At 47.6% G+C, this 20,641-nt stretch overlaps 1 protein-coding gene across 1 annotated transcript in view; it reads right to left on the bottom strand.

Moving 5' to 3' along the window:
* IGSF21 (immunoglobin superfamily member 21) overlaps nucleotides 1–20,641 on the bottom strand; it is a 239,830-nt gene that overhangs the window by 41,936 nt on the left and 177,253 nt on the right. The window contains 1 exon segment of the mRNA XM_079987073.1: nucleotides 18,521–18,639. Within this exon segment, the coding sequence (XP_079843199.1) occupies nucleotides 18,521–18,639 (119 nt within the window).

Genomic DNA, 20,641 nt, shown 5'->3' with positions numbered 1-20,641 from the left:
TGAAAAAGTTTCCTGACCCCTGCAACAATTCTATGATCCAGAAACAAGGATCATAGCAGCCGATGGATAATAATAATAATAATAATAATAATAATAATAATAATAATAATTTATTATTTGTACCCCGCCCATCTGGCTGGGTTTCCCCAGCCACTCTGGGTGGCTTCCATAAAAACCAAACTTACACTAAAATATCACAGATTAAAAACTTCCCTGAACAGGGCTGCCTTAAGATGTCTTCTGAATGTCAGGTAGTTATTTATCGCTTTGACATCTGATGGCAGGGCGTTCCACAGGGCAGGCGTCACTACCAAGAAGGCCCTCTGCCTGGTTCCCTGTAGCTTTGCTTCTCGCAATGAGGGAACCGCCAGAAGGCCCTTGGCGCTGGACCTCAGCATCCGGGCAGAATGATGGGGGTGGAGACGCTCCTTCAGGTATACTGGGCCGAGGCCGTTTAGGGCTTTAAAGGTCAACACCAGCACTTTGAATTGTGCTCGGAAACGTACTGGGAGCCAATGTAGGTCTTTCAAGATCGGTATTATGTGGTCTCGGCGGCCGCCCCCAGTCTCCAGTCTAGCTGCTGCATTCTGGATTAGTTGTAGTTTCCGAGTCACCTTCAAAGGTAGCCCCACGTAGAGCGCATTGCAGTAGTCAAAGCGGGAGATAAATAGAGCATGCACCACTCTGGCGAGACAGTCCGCGGGCAGGTAGGGTCTCAGCCTGCGTACAATGTGAGTATGCCTTGCTCCACCAAAGGAAGATTTGGGAGTTTGCCTGAAGTTCTCAATTCCTTTGAAGCCAGGTTGGGTCCTGCCCACCCCTGATGGAAACACAGCAATGTAGTGCAGCAGCGTAGTGTGGGTTGTCAGCACCCAGGGCAAGGCAAGTAATTTGCGCCCCCTAACCCAGGGCAAGGCAAGTAATTTGCGCCCCTAACCCCTAACCTGCCACCGCTGCCAGCTTCTTCTTGCTGCTGCCTGGGCTGGGGTATTTATGGTAAGGTAGCCACGGCGGCGGCGGCGGGTCCGTGTCAGGTGATCTGAGGCGAGTTGCCGCTGGCGCTGCCGCCCAAACGACGCCGCTTGCCCGGAGGAGGAGGAGGGCAGAGAGGCGAGGAAAATGCAACATGGCCCAGCAGCTGCAGCAGCAGCGGCGGCGGCGGCGGGGCTGTGAGGAGGGGCTGCCTGGCGCGCCCTCCGCGGCCCTGATGCGCGGGGACCATGGCGAGCGCTGAGAGCCGCTGCCTGCTGGACGCCTTCAGCCCGGACGCGCGCACAGCTCGTCGGTTCCGCGAGACATGGGGCTCTGCTACAGCCTTCGCTCGAGGCTCTTCGGCGACTCCGGAGGCGGCGAGCGCGCCCCCCCAGATGTTGCGCCCGGTGCGGCCGGCCCCCCCCTGCACCCCCACGCTACGCCACTGATGTAGTGGAGGGGGTTCAGAAGGGAGAGCAACTCCAGAACTCTCTCTCCTCCCTCCACACAGAGCAGTAGAGTGAACATAAATCACTGCAACAGCAGGGCAACTGTTGGCTCTCCCCTGCTCTGTCATGCCAATGAGGAGATAGCAAGGCTTTCAAGTTCCCCCCTTGTTTGCAAAATATCGGCACAGAGAATGACCCCAGCTTATCATTTTATGACAACCCACTTGTGGCGATCACACAGGGTCCCCGGACATTTAACAGTCTATTGATCCCTGTGCCACCACTGTGCTCGTTTCCCCGCTGCCACCAACCAGTTACTCTCTGGTAAAACACTGAGTCCATTCAGTTGTTAAAGGTGAACAACAACAAAAAAAAGTTTATTTTACAAACATTAACAAGTTTATGGTTTCTCAGATAATATTCCTGTCAGTACAGTGGTACCTCGGGTTAAGTACTTAATTCGTTCTGGAGGTCCGTTCTTAACCTGAAACTGTTCTTAACCTGAAGCACCACTTTAGCTAATAGGGCCTCTTGCTGCTGCCACGCCGCCGAAGCACGATTTCTGTTCTCATCCTGAAGCAAAGTTCTTAACCCGAGGTAATATGGGTTAGCGGAGTCTGTAACTTGAAGCGTATGTAACCTGAAGAGTATGTAACCCGAGGTACCACTGTATCTTAACTGTAGTTTCTTTACCGGCCTATACCTTCCTAATACCTTTTGAGTGATTATCTCAACTGTTTGCCTGACTCCTCTTAACAAATTCTCTCACTCTCTCACACCAGACTAGCCCAACCCACAGACTTATCTTCTCTGTCTCGTCTAACTCCAGACTGTCTTCTCAACAACTCTAACTCCCTAAAAAACCCTCTGTGCTTAAACCTGATACACAGTTAACTCTGCCCCCTTGGTTCCCATTGGTTAGTCATTTTACCTTTCTCTATGAACCCAGTATGATGTCACACACATAGGAGGGCAAACACCACACCACTGTCCCTAATAAACTGGGTATTGAATTGGGCATCACTGCTCTGTCTCCCTCTGTATGCATCAAGGCAGCAGGCTGTGATTCGGGGTTGGGGTTGGGATAGGCACAGGGGCAGCCACGGTGAGATCCTGCACTTCAGACTCTTGCACTGCAGAAGCAACTCAGGAAGGGCACGGCTAAGTCTCAACACAGTGCAACATCTGCGGCCCCTGCTCTATTTTATGAGGATGTTTTAAGACAGAAAGGTCTCTCCCAGGAGCTCCTTGGTTAATTACCTCATTCGGTCCAGACCTGGCTTTCCATTATGGGATGAATTATTCTCTTTTCCTGCTGAGGCAGCTGGCATGGGGAGAATGGGGTCACCGGCCTTCCCTTGAAACCCAAGGGCAATTGAGATGATGTGGGAGGGAGGGAGAGCCATTGAAGGAGAAGAGGGGTGGTGGTAGAGAATGACCGTGAACACTCACAGCACCAGGGAGGTAGTGAGGAGGGGGGAAGAGGAAATGGACATTTCCTGATTTGTAGACTGGCTTGAAAGAATGCCCCCCCCCCCATTAACATGTCTCAGAATGCCGAAGATACGAGGCTGCACTTTCTATTTATACTGACAGCCCACCCTACGAGCTGACCTACATATCCAGCAGAATTGCATGCTGCAGCACTAACACTTATGGAATCACGGAGCTGTTGCATTGGAAGGTGCACCCAAAGGCCATCTAGTCATGCTCCCTGGAACGCAGGAACTGCAGTTAAAGAACCCCCGACAGGTGGCCACCCAATCTCCACTTAGAAAGCTCCAAGGAAGGAGAGGCTACCACCTTAATGTGGTGCAGTGGGTCAGCATGTCTCTCTGTTAATCAGAAGGTTGATGGTTCGAGTCCACCCAGGGATGGTTGTGGGCAGCATTCCTGTACTGCTGGGGGTGGGACTAGAGGACCCTTCCAATTCTACAATTCTACAATAAATAATAATAATAAAATTTTATTTATACCCCGCCCTCCCCAGCCAAAGCCGGGCTCAGAGCGGCTAACAACAGTAAAAATAGCACCATTTACATAAAATCACAATCAATTAATTAAAATACATTATAAAATCAATTCAGAATCAAATTAATGGCAACCATTGGGCTAGAGTGCTATGAGGATTACAGAAGGAGGGGGTTAGACTCTGCCTTGGTCAAAGGCCTGGTGGAACAGCTCTGTCTTGCAGGCCCTGCGGAAAGATGTCAAGTCCCGCAGGGCCCTAGTCTCTTGTGACAGAGCTTTCCACCAGATTGGGGCCACGGCCAAAAAAGCTCTGGCTCTGGTTGAGGCCAGCCTAACCTCCCTGTGGCCCGGGATCTCCAAGATGGTTTTATTTGAAGACCGTAAGGTCCTCCGTGGGACATGCCAGGAGAGGCGGTCCTGTAGCTATGATTCTAAGTGAGTCTGTTCCACTCTCAAACAACTCTCACCATCATAAAATCTTCCTGATGTTGAGTTGGAATCTCCTTCCTTGTCATTTGAATTCATTGGTTTGTGTCCTACCCTCTGGAGCAGCAGAAAACAAGCTGGCTCTGCCTTCTATATGACAGCTTTTTGGCAATGTGAAGATGGCTATTGCATCACATCAGCCTTCCCTTCTCCAGGCTAAACATACCCAGCTCTCTCAACCATTCTTCATCTAGCTCAGTTTCCATATCCTTCATCATCTTCGTCACCCTCTTCTGCGCATGTTCCAGCTTGCCAACATCCCTCTTACATTGTGGTGCCCAGACTCCAGGTGGCATCTGAGGTAATAGAGTGGAATAGAGAGGTAAAATAGGGACGCGGGTGGCGCTGTGGGTTAAACCACAGAGCCTAGGGCTTGCCGATCAGAAGGTTGGTGGTTCGAATCCCCGCAACGGGGTGAGCTCCCGTTGTTCGTTCCCTGCTCCTGCCAACTTAGCAGTTCGAAAGCATGTCAAAGTGCAAGTAGATAAATAAGTACTGCTCTGGCAGGAAGGTAAATGCGTTTCCATGCGCTGCTCTGGTTAGCCAGAAGTGGCTTTGTCATGCTGGCCCGTGGACTGTCTCACCAGAGTGGTGCATGCTCTAGTTATCTCCTGCTTGGACTACTGCAATGTGCTCTATGTGGGGCTACCTTTGAAGGTCACCCGGAAACTACAACTAATCCAGAATGTGGCAGCTAGACTGGTGACTGGGAGTGGCCACCAAGAGCACATAGCCCCAGTCTTGAAAGACCTACATTGGCTCCCAGTACGTTTCCGAGCACAATTCAAAGTGTTGGTGTTGACCTTTAAAGCCCTAAACGGCCTCGACCCTGTATACCTGAAGGAGCGTCTCAACCCTCATCGTTATGCCTGGACACTGAGGTCCAGCGCCGAGGGCCTTCTGCCGGTTCCTTCACTGCAGGAAGCAAAGCGACAGGGAGCCAGGCAGAAGGCCTTTCGGTAGTGGCACCCGCCCTGTGGAATGTCCTCTCACCAGATGTCAAAGAGATAAACAACTACCTGACATTCAGAAGACATCTGAAGGCAGTCCTGTTCAGGGAAGTTTTTAATGTGTGACATTTTAATGTATTTTGTTGGAAGCCGCCCAGAGTGGCTGGGGAAACCCAGCCAAATGGGTAGGGTACAAATAAATTATTATTATTATTATTATTATTACCCGGAAGCTGTATGCCGGCTCCCTTGGCCATTAAAGCGAGATGAGCGCCGCAACCCCAGAGTCGTTCACGACTGGACCTAACGGTCAGGGGTCCTTTTACCTAATAGCAGACTGTAATGCTCGTTTCCCACCACTAGGTGACACATGCCCAACACATCTGACAGGCATTTAGCGGCTCCTAGTGGCAAAACGCAAAGAAAACCCCCCAGAAATGCAGCCAGACAGCTTGTCATGGGTGCAGCTTCACATCAAAATTTGCCTGTGGCCAGATAGCACCTCCAATTATTTCCCACCGTGTGCAGAGGCGAACGCACTGTTGTCTCGGAGACGGAACATGCTCCTTGTAGTAGACTTTGCTAAAGGTTACGGCAGGCTGTTCTCCCCCGATACATCTTCACTTCTATTAAGGCCGATTTGTAGGTTCAGATGCCTCTGAGGAGGAGGACAGCTGCCCATGGGGAAAGTGTGACCTCATTTATTGCCATGTCTTTCTACAAGGTTGAAGACTTTTACTGAAGAAGCCATGTGGGAGACAGAGACTTGTTCCTGTCTCTAAAGGTCATGTACATGGCTTATTTTTAAACAGCCAGTGCCCCCTTAGATATGCATCTTACTTGGCAAAAGACCCACCTGCTTCCCGACCCCCAATAATACAAAACAGCCAACAACCCACTTTCCTCCCTCCCTCCCCACATTTGTAATGGCAGAGTTCATATTGGGGCATTTGTTTCTACCCAGAGTAAAGGCAGGTTAGACCTTGCTTTCAGTTCCAGAGCTCTAAATCCTAGCAATGCAAAGGCCATGTCTCTGTGCATACCTAGAGTGTGCACTTCATTTACAATGCACAGTCTCTGAGCCTCACACACCACAGGCAAACATATCAAGGTCACAGGGATTCATGGACCATGCAATAGTTCCAGGAAGGGCTAGGAGAGGGCCCCTGGCAGAGCCACTTTTAGTCAGTGCAGATACTGTTGTGCTAGATATACCTGTCAGGAGTCCAGGTTCCCAGCTTGATAACACAGTAAGCGTAGGTAATTAAAAAGGAAGTTTTATTGCAAAAACAAACAGATAGCTCCAGGCGGCTCTGACAAAGCCTTCGGCATCATTACTCAAGATGACCCTTCTGAAGACTCCTTCCGGCATCTACAGAAGATATTGAACTTATGACGCTTACATCTCTTGTTTTGCTTCCAATCTAGCAGCCCTCCCATTCGCCGACTCTTTGGACTTAGTGGATCAGCTCCAACCTCTTCCTGTTCTGAGAGGTTGTCTCGGAATCTATTTGCTCCTATTTGTGCTTCCTGCGAGCTTTGGCTGAGTTCTGGCCTGCTCTCAGCTACTGCCTTATCAGCCTGCCCATCAAGGTCAGGAAGAGCCGAAGTCTGCAGCGGCCAGCTCTCGCCTGCCTGCAGAGACGTAAGGGTTGTAAGTTCAATATCTTCTGTCGACGCCGGAAGTGGTCTTCAGAAGGGTCATCTTGAGTAATGATGCCGAAAGCTTTGTCAGCTATCTGTCTGTGTTTGCAATAAATCCTCCCTTTTAATTTAATTAGGGTTAGTGGCACCCTGCGCCAAGGTGCCCGCTCATCAGGGGCGCCCAGCAGCGGGAGTACAGGACCGACCGGGAACAGCTGCAAGGGCATGCTGGGTGGTGGCAGCAGCGGCTCTTCCTACAGCCAGCCACGCTCTCTTGCTTCCTGCCTGGGAGAGGAGGCAGCGACGGCGCCGCACAAAGCTACGCAACGCCCTTCTCCCTCCTGCCTGCCCCGTGGCAGTAGCAGGACTGCTGAAGAAGCCCGTGCGGCAAGCGAGCCTCAAGATGCCCAGCGCAGGGGGAGGGGAGGACAAGGAGGGGGAGGGGCATCGAGAACATTGGCCCCCACCCCTTCTATCAAGGAAAAAGGTGGAGGAGGGATTCATTCCTATTTGGGGTGTTGGGAGGGGAAAGCTGGGGGGGTGCACTACCATTAGGATTCAGTTCGGAGGTAAGGATGGACTAGAGAGCGTGCTCTCCATGCAGTTCGTCAGTGGTTAAAAACAAACAAACACCAACAAAAAGCCCTTTAAAGACGGGGGCAGGTTTTAAGGTCCTATTAGATTCAGGTAAGTGCGGTTAGACTCTCAGGTACTGTAAGTGCAGTTAGGGCTGCAGCCTTTGTGACCCAAGTTTTGGATCCTTTTTAGGTTCAGGATGTCACTGCTTTACACACACACACACACACACACACACACACACACACAAATATTTGAAAACGTCAGCTTTGTACTTAAACACAAATTGGCCGGGAACTTCATTCTCTGTGTCTTTATCAATTTATGTAAAGAACAACAAACTGGTGATTGCTTTAACTTTTTGATGAAAACATCCAAAAGTGAAAACATCCAAAAGCATTTTCAATTAAGAAATATTCTAAAAGCAATTACAGCGAAAAACATCCTTCCATCCAAAGATCAGGGGGGTGCCAGCAGCAAGATTTTTCAGTATGGGTAAGCAGGAGTGCTTCTGAATGCCATCTGAAAGTTAATCTATATCTGTCTGTCTGTCTGTCTAGCCATATTGCATGCATATCCCTCCTTTTTCTCCAATGAGCTCAGTTCACTCCCAGTCAGAGCAACCAGCTCACTCTGAGCTCTCCGTGGTCCTGAAACTCTTGAAATTTCTGAGGTGCCTTGCCTTGCCTTGGGGTGGGGTGGGGTGGGTGCTTCTCTCTGGACTTAGACGGGGGTGGGGGCACCATATTCACAGCCATCTCCTTAAGTACACCCATGAGAGATCTGAGGCCTGAGGCACAGCCACCATTAAATATTACAGACCAGTGAAGGAGAGTGATGTTTTCCCAGCTAGTAAGTAACTGTCAGAAGACTCTGACCAGAGATATAATTACTACAATGGGAAGAATAGAACAACAGAAGGGTTAGGTGGGGGGGGGGGAATGGAAGAGAAAGAGTGTTTAGCCCGGCGGCTGGTCGCCATGGATACCACTGCGCACTGCACTGGGCTTTTCTTAAAGACCTCGAGAAACGGAAGGGTCATCCGCTCGAGAGAAAATGCTCCTTAAGAAGCTGATTTCATATTTGAAAGCCCAGGGCTTGGGATGCATCCCACATCACCCCAATTACATACAATCTGTGAGCTAGTCCTCCTCTCCTCCTCCTCCCCCCAAACCCCCCATCTCCCCTACACATCCCTCTCAGATGGGGAGGCTCACAAACCTGGGACTTAAGAACATAAGAAGAAACTTTAAAATCGAAAATGCATAAATAAACATTAAAAAAAGAACATAAGGTGGATCAGGCCAAGGGCCCATCTAGTCCAGCATCCTGTTGTCACAGTGGCCAACCAGATACCCCAATGAGAAGCCTACAGAACATGCAAGATTCAAGCACAAGAGTGCTCTCTCTCCTCGCCTGTGGTCTCCAGCAACTGGTGTTCAGAAGCATTGCTGCCTTCAACTGTGGAAGCAGAGCACAGCCGCTGTGGCTAGTAGCCATCAATAGCCCTCTTCTCCTCCATTAGTAGTAGTAGTAGTAGTAATAATAATAATAATAATAATAATAATAATAATTTATTATTTATTATTTATACCCCACCCATCTTGACTGGGTTTCCCCAGCCACTCTGGGCAGCTTCCAACACAATATTAAAATCCAGTAATGCATCAAACATTAAAAGCTTCCCCAAACAGGGCTGCCTTCAGATGTCGTCTAAAAGTCTGGTAGTTGTTGTTCTCTTTGACATCTGGTAGGAGGGCATTTCACAGGGCGGGCGCCACTACCGAGAAGGCCCTCTGCCTGGTTCCCTGTGACTTGGCTTCTCGCAGTGAGGGAACCACCAGAAGGCCCTCGGTGCTGGACCTCAGTGTCCGGGCAGAACGATGGGGGTGGAGATGCTCCTTCAGGTATATTAGGCCAAGGCCGTTTAGGGCTTTAAAGGTCAGCACCAACACTTTGAATTGTGCTTGGAACCGTACTGGGAGCCAATGTAGGTCTTTCAAGACCGGTGTTGTGTGGTCTCGGTGGCTGTTCCCAGTCACCAGTCTAGCTGCCACATTCTGGATTAGTTGTAATTTCCGGGTCACCTTCAAAGGTAGCCCCACACAGAGCACATTGCAGTAGTCCAAGTGGGAGATAACCAGAGCATGCACCACTCTGGCGAGACAGTCCGAGGGCAGATAGGGTCTCAGCCTGCATACCAGATGGAGCTGGTAAACATTAATTTGTCTAATCCTCTTTTAAAGCCACCTCGGTTGGTGGACATCAGTGCTTCCCACAGGAGTGAGTTCCACAGTTGAACTAGGTGAATCCACTAGGTGAGTAAGTCCTTTCTTTTATCTCTCCAAATCTTTCCATATTCGGCTTTTTTGGATGGCCATGAGTTCTTGTGTCATGAGAGAGCATCCCATTCAATCCAGTACAGCCCCAGACCACAGATCCCATCCCCATGACCATGGAACAGCCTTCCAGGTCTCACCCACAGGCATCTGATTGGCTGCTGTGAATACAGGATATTGGACAAGGCCAGGAGAACTCCCCTGCTCAGCGCCTGAGGGCCCCAATCCTGCCACTTACCACCTGGCCCAGGGCGGGGCCTGATGGGCTCTCTCTCTCTATTTTTTTATAATAATATTTATTCAGAATTTAAGAGTTACAAAGAGAAAAAAGAGCAATACAAAACACAAAAAGAAAAGTACAACAACGACTGAAAAAAGAAAAAAAAAGAAAAAAAAGAAAAATACATTCACTTTAAAAATAAAAAGAACTGATTAAATCTTTACATAACTTTCTTCCTTTACTTGTTTCCTTGACCTCCTCTCACCTCCCAATTTTGTATTCCAATTCAAATCGTTATTTCAGCAAATCCTTCCAACCTTATTTTCATTTAAATAATTTAATATAATATATTGTAATTTAACGTCCTCTCTTTCATCAATTTCATCAACTCATTTTTACTTAGTCCTTTATGTCATTTCTACCAAAACCACCTAATTTTCTTTTTCCAACATCTTTCTAACAGTCCTTAATTTTACAATATTTTTGAAGATATACTTTAAATTTTTTCCAATCTTCTTCCACCGACTCTTCTCCTTGGTCCCGGATTCTGCCAGTCATCTCAGCCAATCCCATATAGTCCATCACTTTCGTCTGGCATTCTTCTCAGGTGGGTAATTCTTGTGTCTTCCAAAACTTTGCGATGAGTATTCTTGCTGCTGTTGTAGCGTACATAAAAAAGGTTCTATCCTCCCTTTGCACCAATTGGCCGACCATGCCCCGGAGAAAGGCCTCTGGTTTCTTCTGGAAGGTATATTTAAATACCTTTTTCATTTCATTATAAATCATCTCCCAGAAGGCCTTAATCCTAGGGCACGTCCACCAAAGGTGAAAGAATGTGCCCTCAATCTCTTTGCATTTCCAACATTTATTATCGGGCAGATGGTAAATTTTTGCCAGCTTGACTGGGGTTAGGTACCACCTGATGGGCTCTATAAAGGACTGCTGCCACTGCTGCCGCTGGGCAGAGAGGGCTCCATTTAGTTTAGTTTTTGTTTTTTGTTTAAATTGCTGTTATTTTTTATCTACCGTATTTTTCGCTCCATAAGACACATTTTTTCCTCCTAAAAAGGAAGGGGAAATGTCTGTGCATCCTATGGAATGAACGTGTGGTCGATCGCTGGCTCCCTTTCTGGCCACAGCCCCTTGCCCAGGCCTCCATTGTTGAATGTTCTGCAGATGGAGGCTGTTTGTTTCCCCAGCGACATGGGACTGGCTGATGAGATTATCTGTCTGGAAACTGTAGAAACGGCTCCCTTTCCTTTCCTAAAGAAGCTGCAGAACGGTGAGTTGAACCCCATAAAAACAGGATTTTCCTCCTTTGCAAAGCAAGCTCAACAAATTTGAGCTGATCCTCAAAAAAAGGGGCTTTCCCCCTTTGCAAAAGAAGATGCACAACTGCGAGTTGAACCTCAAAAAACGCGGCTTTCCCCCTTTGCAAAAGAAGCTGCACAACTCTGAGCTGATCCTCAAAAAAACCGGGGCTTTTCCCCTCTGCAAAAGAAGCTGCACAACTTTGAGCTGATCCCGCCAGAAACAGGGCTTTCCCCCTTTCCTCCTCTAAAAACTAGGTGCGTCTTATGATCAGGTGCATCTTATGGAGCGAAAAATACGGTATGTCATTTTAAACTGTGATATTGATGCTGTATTCTTAGTTTTAGATTTTGATTTATGTGGAAATTGTTTCCCATTTGGCTGTGTATTTTTTTTTATGTGGTTTATTTATTGTTAATGACTTTTGTAATTATGTAAATCTTGTTATGCTGTAAGCCGCCTTCAGTATTTTTTTAAAACTGTGGAAAGGTGGCATACTAATAAAAATGATGACTATGATCTTGTTCTTATGTTTAACAGAGTGGGGAGGGAGGGCTGTGGTTCTCCTGCCTGGCCCATGGCCTTCATGGAGCCACTTGAATGGCTACTGCAGGAAACAAGATACCCAATTAGATAGGTCTTTTGCCTGATCTTGCAATGACAAACCTAGACAGCATCTTAAAAAGCAGAGAATCACCTTGCCAACAAAGGTCCGTACAGTGGTGCCCCACAAGACGAAAAGAATCCGTTCCGCGAGTCTCTTCATCTAGCGGTTTTTTCGTCTTGCAAAGCAAGCCCATTGACGGCTTAGCGGATTAGCGCTATTAGCGGTTTAGCGGCTTATCGGCTTAGCGGATAAGCAGATAAGCGGCTTAGCGGCTTAGAAAAAGGGGGGGGGGGAGGAAAAAAACCCCGCAGGAACTCGCAAGACATTTTCGTCTTGCGAAGCAAGCCCATAGGAAATTCGTTTTGCGAAGCACCTCCAAAACGGAAAACTCTTTCGTCTAGCGAGTTTTCCGTCTTGCGAGGCATTTGTCTTGCGGGGCACCACTGTATAGTTAAAGTTATGGTTTTCCCAGTAGTGATGTATGGAAGTGAGAGCTGGACCATAAAGAAGGCTGATCGCCAATGAATTGATGCTTTTGAATTGTGGTGCTGGAGGAGACTCTTGAGAGTCCCATGGACTGCAAGAAGATCAAACCTCTCCATTCTGGAGGAAATCAGCCCTGAGTGCTCACTGGAAGGACAGATCCTGAAGCTGAGGCTCCAAGACTTTGGCCACCTATGAGAAGAGAAGATTCCCTGGAAAAGACCCTGATGTTGGGAAAGATGGAGGGCACAAGGAGAAGGGGACGACAGAGGACGAGATGGTTGGACAGTGTTCTCGAAGTTACCAGCATGAGTTTGATCAAACTGGGGGAGGCAGTGGAAGACAGGAGTGCCTGATATGCTCTGGTCCAGGGGGCCACAAAGAGTTGGACATACAGAGCTTGTAGGGCAGCGGCTGAAGAAGGAGCAAAAAGGGTTTTCTCCTGTGTGTGTTTCTTGTGGCTGATTAGCTGCTCTCCCTGTGCAAAGGTCAGAGGGGGCAGGGCTTCTGTTGAGGTAGGTGATTAGCTGTGGGAGGAGCTTATCAGAGCTTGTAGGGCAGCGGCTGAAGAAGGAGCAAAAAGGGTTTTCTCCTGTGTGTGTTTCTTGTGGCTGATTAGCTGCTCTCCCTGTGCAAAGGTCAGAGGGGGCAGGGTTTCTGTTGAGGTAGGTGATTAGCTGTGGGAGGAGCAATTTGATCTATCTTTAGATTTAGGGGAGCTAGTCTCAAACGTTTGTTGGGGGAGACCTAGGGTTTTTTTGGGGGGGAGTTACTTGTCCTGTCTGCACGCTTCTTATGATGGAGGACCACTGTAGCCAGCCCCAACGACACGTTCTCAAGATGGAGAGTGAGGGAACAGCTGCAGTCGCCTGCGGTTCCTGCACAATGTTTGCCATCTTGCCAAAGGTTGCAGGCAGCTTTACCTGCAGCAATTGCATGTTGATTGCCCTCTTAAAAGACAAAGTCCAGCAACTGGAGGAACGTGTGGCTACGCTCCAAAGAATTAGAGAGCTGGAGCTCTTCTTGGAAGCAACAGAGCACACCGTCTCCACCAAGGAGGAGACAGGGGACTCCCCTGAGAAGGAGGCTAGTTCACCAACACAGGAGCCAGATATATGGAGAAACGTGACTCAAAGAAGTAGGAGGCCCAGGGTTCGCTCTGATTGTTTAGAAATACACAATCGCTTTGAGGTCCTCTCCCCTAGAATGGAAGACGAAGAGCAGACTCCATTTGAGGATCTCTCCCTCGTTACAGTCGATCAGGTATATGAAGACGAGCAGCAAAGTCAGTCCTCAGAGAATGTGCAGGCGACCTTGGAACGGACAGATCACGGAAGAACCCCGACCAAACCTAAGAGGAGGCGTGTAGTGGTGACAGGGGATTCCCTACTGAGGGGAACAGAAGCAGTGATCTGTGGGCCTGACAAAATGTCTCGGGAAGTGTGCTGTCTCCCCGGGGCTAAGATCCAAGATGTAACTGAACGACTACAAGGAATCATAAAACCCACTGACAAATACCCCTTCCTCTTGGTTCATGTGGGAACCAATGACACTGCAAGCAATAGCCTCCAGAAGATCAAAAGAGAATATGAGGCTCTGGGCAGGAAATTGAAGCAATTAAATGCACAAATTGTCATCTCATCTGTCCTCCCAGTTGAACGACGTGGCCCAGGGAGAGAGAGAAAAATAGTGGAAGTGAACAGCTGGCTTCGCAAATGGTGTAAACAGGAACGGTTTGGATTCTTAGATCACGGACTGCAGTTTCTTGAAGATGGACTTCTGGCAAGCGATGGGCTGCACCTCACAACGGTTGGGAGGAATGTTTTTGCCAAAAATCTCAGAAACCTCATCAGGAGGGCTTTAAACTGACTAATGTGGGGGAGGAAGACAGTGCTCCTGAAGGTAGGAGTCTATCAATTGATGAAGATGATCATCCAAATGTCATAGACCAAATGGAGCAAACAGCACGCAGACCTAGTGCTGGGAGGAAAAAATCCTTAAATAAGAGACACGGGGGAATGATTAATGGACTTCAATGTCTGTACACTAATGCGCAAAGCATGGGTAATAAACAAGATGAGCTTGAGCTCTTGGTACAGCAAACTAAATATGACATAATAGGCATCACTGAAACCTGGTGGGATAAGTCCCACGACTGGAATGTAATAATGGAGGGTTACAATCTATTTCAGAGAAACAGACCAGACAAGAAAGGAGGAGGAGTGGCGTTATATGTCAGGGATGTGTATACCTGTGAAGAGATCCAAGATTTAGAACCTCAAAGCCAAAGTGAGAGCATTTGGGTAAAAATTAAGGGAGAGATGAATAACAGGGACCTCATTGTGGGAGTTTACTATAGATCCCCAAGCCAAACGGAGGACATAGATGATGCCTTCCTGGAACAGATGGCCAAGCATGCAAAAGGAAGGGAGATAGTAGTAATGGGGGACTTCAATTACCCGGATATTTGCTGGATGTCAAACTCAGCCAAGAGCATAAGGTCAAACAGATTCCTCACTGGCCTTGCAGACAACTTCGTTGTCCAGAAAGTGGGAGAAGCAACAAGAGGAACAGCCATTTTAGATCTGGTCCTAACCAATGTTGATGACCTGGTTAGTGGGGTAGAAGTGGAAGGATCATTAGGCGCGAGTGATCATGCTCTTCTGAGCAGCGGAAAGGAGCAACCAAGCATACTAGGACTCAATTTCTTGACTTTAAGAAAGCCGACTTCATAAAACTTAGGGAAGTGCTGGGTGAGATCCCATGGACAGTAATACTAAAAGGAAAGGGAGTTCATGATGGCTGGGAGTTTGTTAAGAGGGAGATAGTAAAAGCACAACTTCAGGCAATACCAATGAGACGGAAACATGGAAGGTGCCTAAAGAAGCCAGGGTGGCTATCTAAAGAACTTTTAACTGAGTTAAGATTAAAAAAGGATGTGTACAAAAAATGGAAAAGGGGGGAAACCACCAAAGAGGAATTCAAACAAATAGCCAGCACATGTAGACACAAAGTCAGAAAAGCTAAAGCACAGAATGAACTCAGGCTTGCTAGAGAGGTTAAAAGCAACAAAAAAGGCTTTTATGGGTATGTTCGTAGCAAAAGGAAGAACAAAGAAACAGTGGGGTCACTCAGAGGAGAAGATGGTGAAATGCAAACAGGGGACACAGAAAGGGCTGAACTCCTCAATGCCTTCTTTGCCTCAGTCTTCTCCGATAAAGAAAACAATGCCCGACCTGAAGAATTTGGAGCAAATGATTCAGCAGAGGAAACACAGCCCAGAATAACTAAGGAGATAGTACAAGAATACTTTGCTAGTTTAGATGTATTCAAGTCTCCAGGGCCAGATGAACTGCATCCAAGAGTATTAAAAGAACTGGCAGATGTGATCTCAGAACCACTGGCAGTCATCTTTGAGAATTCCTGGAGAACAGGCGAAGTCCCGGCAGACTGGAGGAAGGCAAATGTTGTCCCTATTTTCAAAAAGGGGAAAAGAGAGGACCCAAATAATTACCGCCCAGTCAGTCTGACATCAATACCAGGAAAGATTCTGGAGCAGATCATTAAGCAAACAGTCTGTGAGCACCTAGAAAGGAATACTGTGATCACCAATAGTCAGCATGGATTTCTGAAAAATAAGTCGTGTCAGACTAACCTGATCTCGTTTTTTGACAGAATTACAAGCCTGGTAGATGAAGGGAACACAGTGGATGTAGCCTACCTTGATTTCAGCAAGGCATTTGACAAGGTGCCCCATGATATTCTTGTAAAGAAGCTGGTAAAATGCGGTCTTGACTATGCTACCACTCAGTGGATTTGTAACTGGCTGACTGACCGAACCCAAAGGGTGCTCATCAATGGTTCCTCTTCATCCTGGAGAAGAGTGACTAGTGGGGTGCCACAGGGTTCTGTCTTGGGCCCGGTCTTATTCAACATCTTTATCAACGACTTGGATGATGGACTCAAGGGCATCCTGATCAAATTTGCAGATGATACCAAACTGGGAGGGGTGGCTAACACCCCAGAGGACAGGATCACACTTCAAAACGACCTTGACAGATTAGAGAACTGGGCCAAAACAAAAAAGATGAATTTTAATAGGGAGAAATGTAAAGTATTGCACTTGGGCAAAAAAAATGAGAGGCACAAATACAAGATGGGTGACACCTGGCTTGAGAGCAGTACATGTGAAAAGGATCTAGGAGTCTTGGTTGACCACAAACTTGACATGAGCCAACAGTGTGACGCAGCAGCTAAAAAAGCCAATGCAATTCTGGGCTGCATCAATAGGAGTATTGCATCTAGATCAAGGGAAGTAATAGTGCCACTGTATTCTGCTCTGGTCAGACCTCACCTGGAGTACTGTGTCCAGTTCTGGGCACCACAGTTCAAGAAGGACACTGACAAACTGGAACGTGTCCAGAGGAGGGCAACCAAAATGGTCAAAGGCCTGGAAACGATGCCTTATGAAGAACGGCTAAGGGAGCTGGGCATGTTTAGCCTGGAGAAGAGGAGGTTAAGGGGTGATATGATAGCCATGTTCAAATATATAAAAGGATGTCACATAGAGGAGGGAGAAAGGTTGTTTTCTGCTGCTCCAGAGAAGCGGACACGGAGCAATGAATCCAAACTACAAGAAAAAAGATTCCACCTAAACATTAGGAAGAACTTCCTGACAGTAAGAGCTGTTCGACAGTGGAATTTGCTGCCAAGGTGTGTGGTGGAGTCTCCTTCTTTGGAGGTCTTTAAGCAGAGGCTTGACAACCATATGTCAGGAGTGCTCTGATGGTGTTTCCTGCTTGGCAGGGGGTTGGACTCGATGGCCCTTGTGGTCTCTTCCAACTCTATGATTCTATGACTAAATGACTAAACAACCACAACAACCACAACAACAGGCCTCTGCTTATGTTCCTTATTTCCAGGTCTTTCGTCCTTGACTGATCTTCATGTAGGATTTTTTTTTTTAATGTCCCTCGTTATAAGGGTTGCTGATTCGAAGAGAGGGGAGGGAGGGGGGGAGGCGGTAGGACATGCTTGCTGCACCGTTCCAGGCCTGAGAAGATTTCAAAAGACAGGCAACTGCATGAAACGTGGTAGCAGCTGGTCTGAGCGCAGCCTTCCGCCCCCCCTCCAATGACAGAGAAGCTCATTTGTCAACTCCGGGTTCCTCCGCTGCAAACGGAGCCACGCTCAGTAAATATAAATCGCAACATCTGTTCCATGCTGCTCCCTGGCACAGATCTCGCTCAGCCACCCGTCCTCCTCCTCCCTGAAATAGCACACACACAAACACACACACACATGCTTGGAGCAAGCGACAAAGATGGAGGCTCGGCCTCTTGGCTACAGACAACAGAACCTGCTGACTCCGTCGCCATCCGGCAGCCTCCCTGTGGTACGAGGTCTGGATCAGGGCTGCAAGGGACAGCTGGTGTTTGTATTGTGGTGTGTGCTTCTGCGGTGAACTTATGTTTATTTTTAAACAGGCGTTTGGACCCGTGGCACGGCGCACTGGCACCATTAACGTAGGGAGGTTAAACCTGTGCCTGTAGGAAGGCATTGCCCTTTCATATATAGCTGCATGCAGTTGCCAGATTAAGGGAAGTCACCACACCACTCTGTCCTGCCTGGAGTCATTTTTCTGGCCATGCCATGGTTCAAGGAGGGGATTGGCAAACTGGAAGGTGACTTTAAGAGGTTTGAGAGCCGGGCCAAAACTAACAAAGTGGATTTCAGTAGGGACAAACATAAGGTTCTGTGCTTAGGCAGGAATAGTCAGATACACAGATGGAGGATGGAGGAACCCCCTGGGCTTGACAGCGGTGCATGCGAAAAGGATCTACAAGTTCATAGCACTAAACACAAGTCAACAGTGTGATTCAGCAGCAGCAGAAACTAAACATATATATTTCTGAAGGAAGTTTTTAATATTTAATACTGTATTGTTTTTAACACTCGTTTGGGAGTGGCTGGGGAAACTCAGCCAGATGGGCAGGGTATAAATAATAAATTATTAAATCATTATTACTATAAACCAAACAGCAAATGCAATTCTAGTCCAAATCAACAGAAGTCTCGTGTCCAGATCAAGGGAAGTAATAGCATCTCTCTATTCTGCCTGAGACAATGGAGAAGTAATAGGAGAGCCATCTTCAAGCATCTGAAGGGCTGGTCCATGGAAGATGGAGCAAGCTTGTTTTCTCCTGCTCCAGAGGGTGGGGACCCAAGCCAGTAGATTCAAATGACAAGAAAGGAGATTACAACTAAATATTTGGAAGAACTTTAGGAGGGTAAGGGTTGTTCAACAGTGGGGTGGTCTCCCTTGGAAGCTGGTGGGCTCTCCTTCCTTGGAGGTTTTCAAGCAGATGTTGGGTGAACATCTGCTGTGGATGCTTAAGCTGTGATTCCTGCATTGCCGGGCGGCGGACGAGATAACCCTCTCAACTCTACAGTTCTACGATCCTATAAATAGTGTGTCTAGTGAGTTGTTAAGAAAAGGGTTCAGCACTTACACATCACATTGAGGAAGATGTTTCCAGATGCTAGCACCACTTTCTCACGCGTTGCTCTGTCGTAAATCCCCACGTGGCACTCATAGGGGCCATTGTCTGAGATACGGACTTCAGGGAGCCTGGAATTACAAAGAAGAGGGAAAGACAAAGATGAGAAGAGACAGTGCAAATTATAGGGCTATGCACGGACATTCCGATCTGCCCTGTGGTCCCCAGAGGAGGGTGATTTACCCTGTGCCAACCCTGGGGTTCATCCACCCTACCTCAGATCCATCCCTGAAACAAGTTGAGTGCAGGGCTGGCTTTTTGGCTTTTTAAGGTAGAGGTAAAGGGACCCCTGATCATTAGGTCCAGTTGTGGCCGACTCTGGGGTTGCGGTGCTCATCTTGCTTTACTGGCCAAGGGAGCTGGCGTACAGCTTCCGGGTCATGTGGCCAGCATGACTAAGCTGCTTCTGGCAAACCGGAGCAGCGCATGGAAACGCCGTTTACCTTCCCACCCGAGTGGTACCTATTTATCTACTTGCACTTTGACGTTTTTTCGAACTGCTAGGTTGGCAGGAGCAGGGACCGAGCAACGGGAGCTCACCCCGTTGCGGGGATTCAAACCGCCGACCTTCTGATTGGCAAGTCCTAGGCTCTGTGGTTTAGACCACAGTGCCACCCGCGTCCCTGGCTTTATAAAGGGGTATTTAAATTCTCAAAATTCCTCTTAAATGTTAGGGGTGCTGGTTGCTGCTCAGAGTGGCTTCTCTGAGCACAAGGGAGCAGTTGCTAAGCAGGAGGAGTTGCTCGCAAAGGGGCACCCACACCCTGCAGGATCAATGCTTCCCCTCAACGACTGTTGAGCAGAGGTACTGATCCTGCATGTTGAGATGTCAGGCAGGAAGGAGAGACGTGGCTTAGGTCTAGCTTCTCCTGGGAAGATGCACACTTAGTCCTGAAGATCTCGGCCATTTTTGCATCCTGCCTGCTTCTCCCTCTTGCCTGATGCCACACTCACTGACAGTCACAGATCACGCTGGATCAATCCGACTCGATTCGAAGTGATCTGCAGCTGCATGAACCTGATTCGGTTGAAGCCGAAAGCTTGCATCCAATGCACAGTAAAGCAGCAGCTAATTCTACATTGTAACAACCTCAGATATGCAGATGACACAAGCTTGATGGCAGAAAGTGAGGAGGAATTAAAGAACCTTTTAATGAGGGTGAAAGAGGAGCGCGCAAAATAAGGTCTGAAGCTCAACATCAAAAAATATAAGATCACGGCCACTGGTCCCATCACCTCCTGGCAAATAGAAGGGGAAGAAATGGAGGCAGTGAGAGATTTTACTTTCCTGGGCTCCATGATCACTGCAGATGGTGACAGCAGTCGCGGAAGACACCTGCTTCTTGGGAGGAAAGCAATGAAAAACCTAGACAGCATCTTAAAAAGCAGAGACATCACCTTGCCAACAAAGGTCCATATAGTGAATAAACAGTCACAAACTTTTTATTGATAATAATCAGCTAAATAGTTTGAGGATCTATAACATGCAGAAAACAGCATTCTTAGAAAAAGACTGGAACTGAGGGAAGTTGGGGGAAAGTTGGGGAAAAATGGGGGGGAACAAGGATGATATGTTTGTGGATAATATGTCTTGTTATAATTTTGAATAAAAAAATTAAAAAAACAAAGGTCCGTATAGTGAAAGCTATGGTTTTCCCAGTACCCAATTAGATAGGTCTTTTGCCTGATCCTGCAACGACAAACCTAGACAGCATCTTAAAAAGCAGAGAATCACCTTGCCAACAAAGGTCCGTATAGTTAAAGTTATGTTTTTCCCAGTAGTGATGTATGGAAGTGAGAGCTGGACCATCAAGAAGGCTGATCGCCGAAGAATTGATGCTTTTGAATTATGGTGCTGGAGGAGACTCTTGAGAGTCCCATGGACTGCAAGAAGATGAAACCTTCTTTGTTTGTTTGTTTTTTTATCATATAATTTTTATTAATCAACATCAGCAAACAAAACAAAACAAAATACATTAATTCACATCATTTTCATAACTTATTTCTCTTTTGGACTTCCCTCAGCTGTCCCGTAAATCATCCATAGTCATAATTTTAATTACACATTTCTCA

Source organism: Podarcis cretensis (assembly GCF_951804945.1).
Source record: "Podarcis cretensis genome assembly, chromosome: 8".
NCBI lineage: Eukaryota > Metazoa > Chordata > Lepidosauria > Squamata > Lacertidae > Podarcis > Podarcis cretensis.
This window is presented reverse-complemented; position numbering and strand designations above follow the sequence as displayed.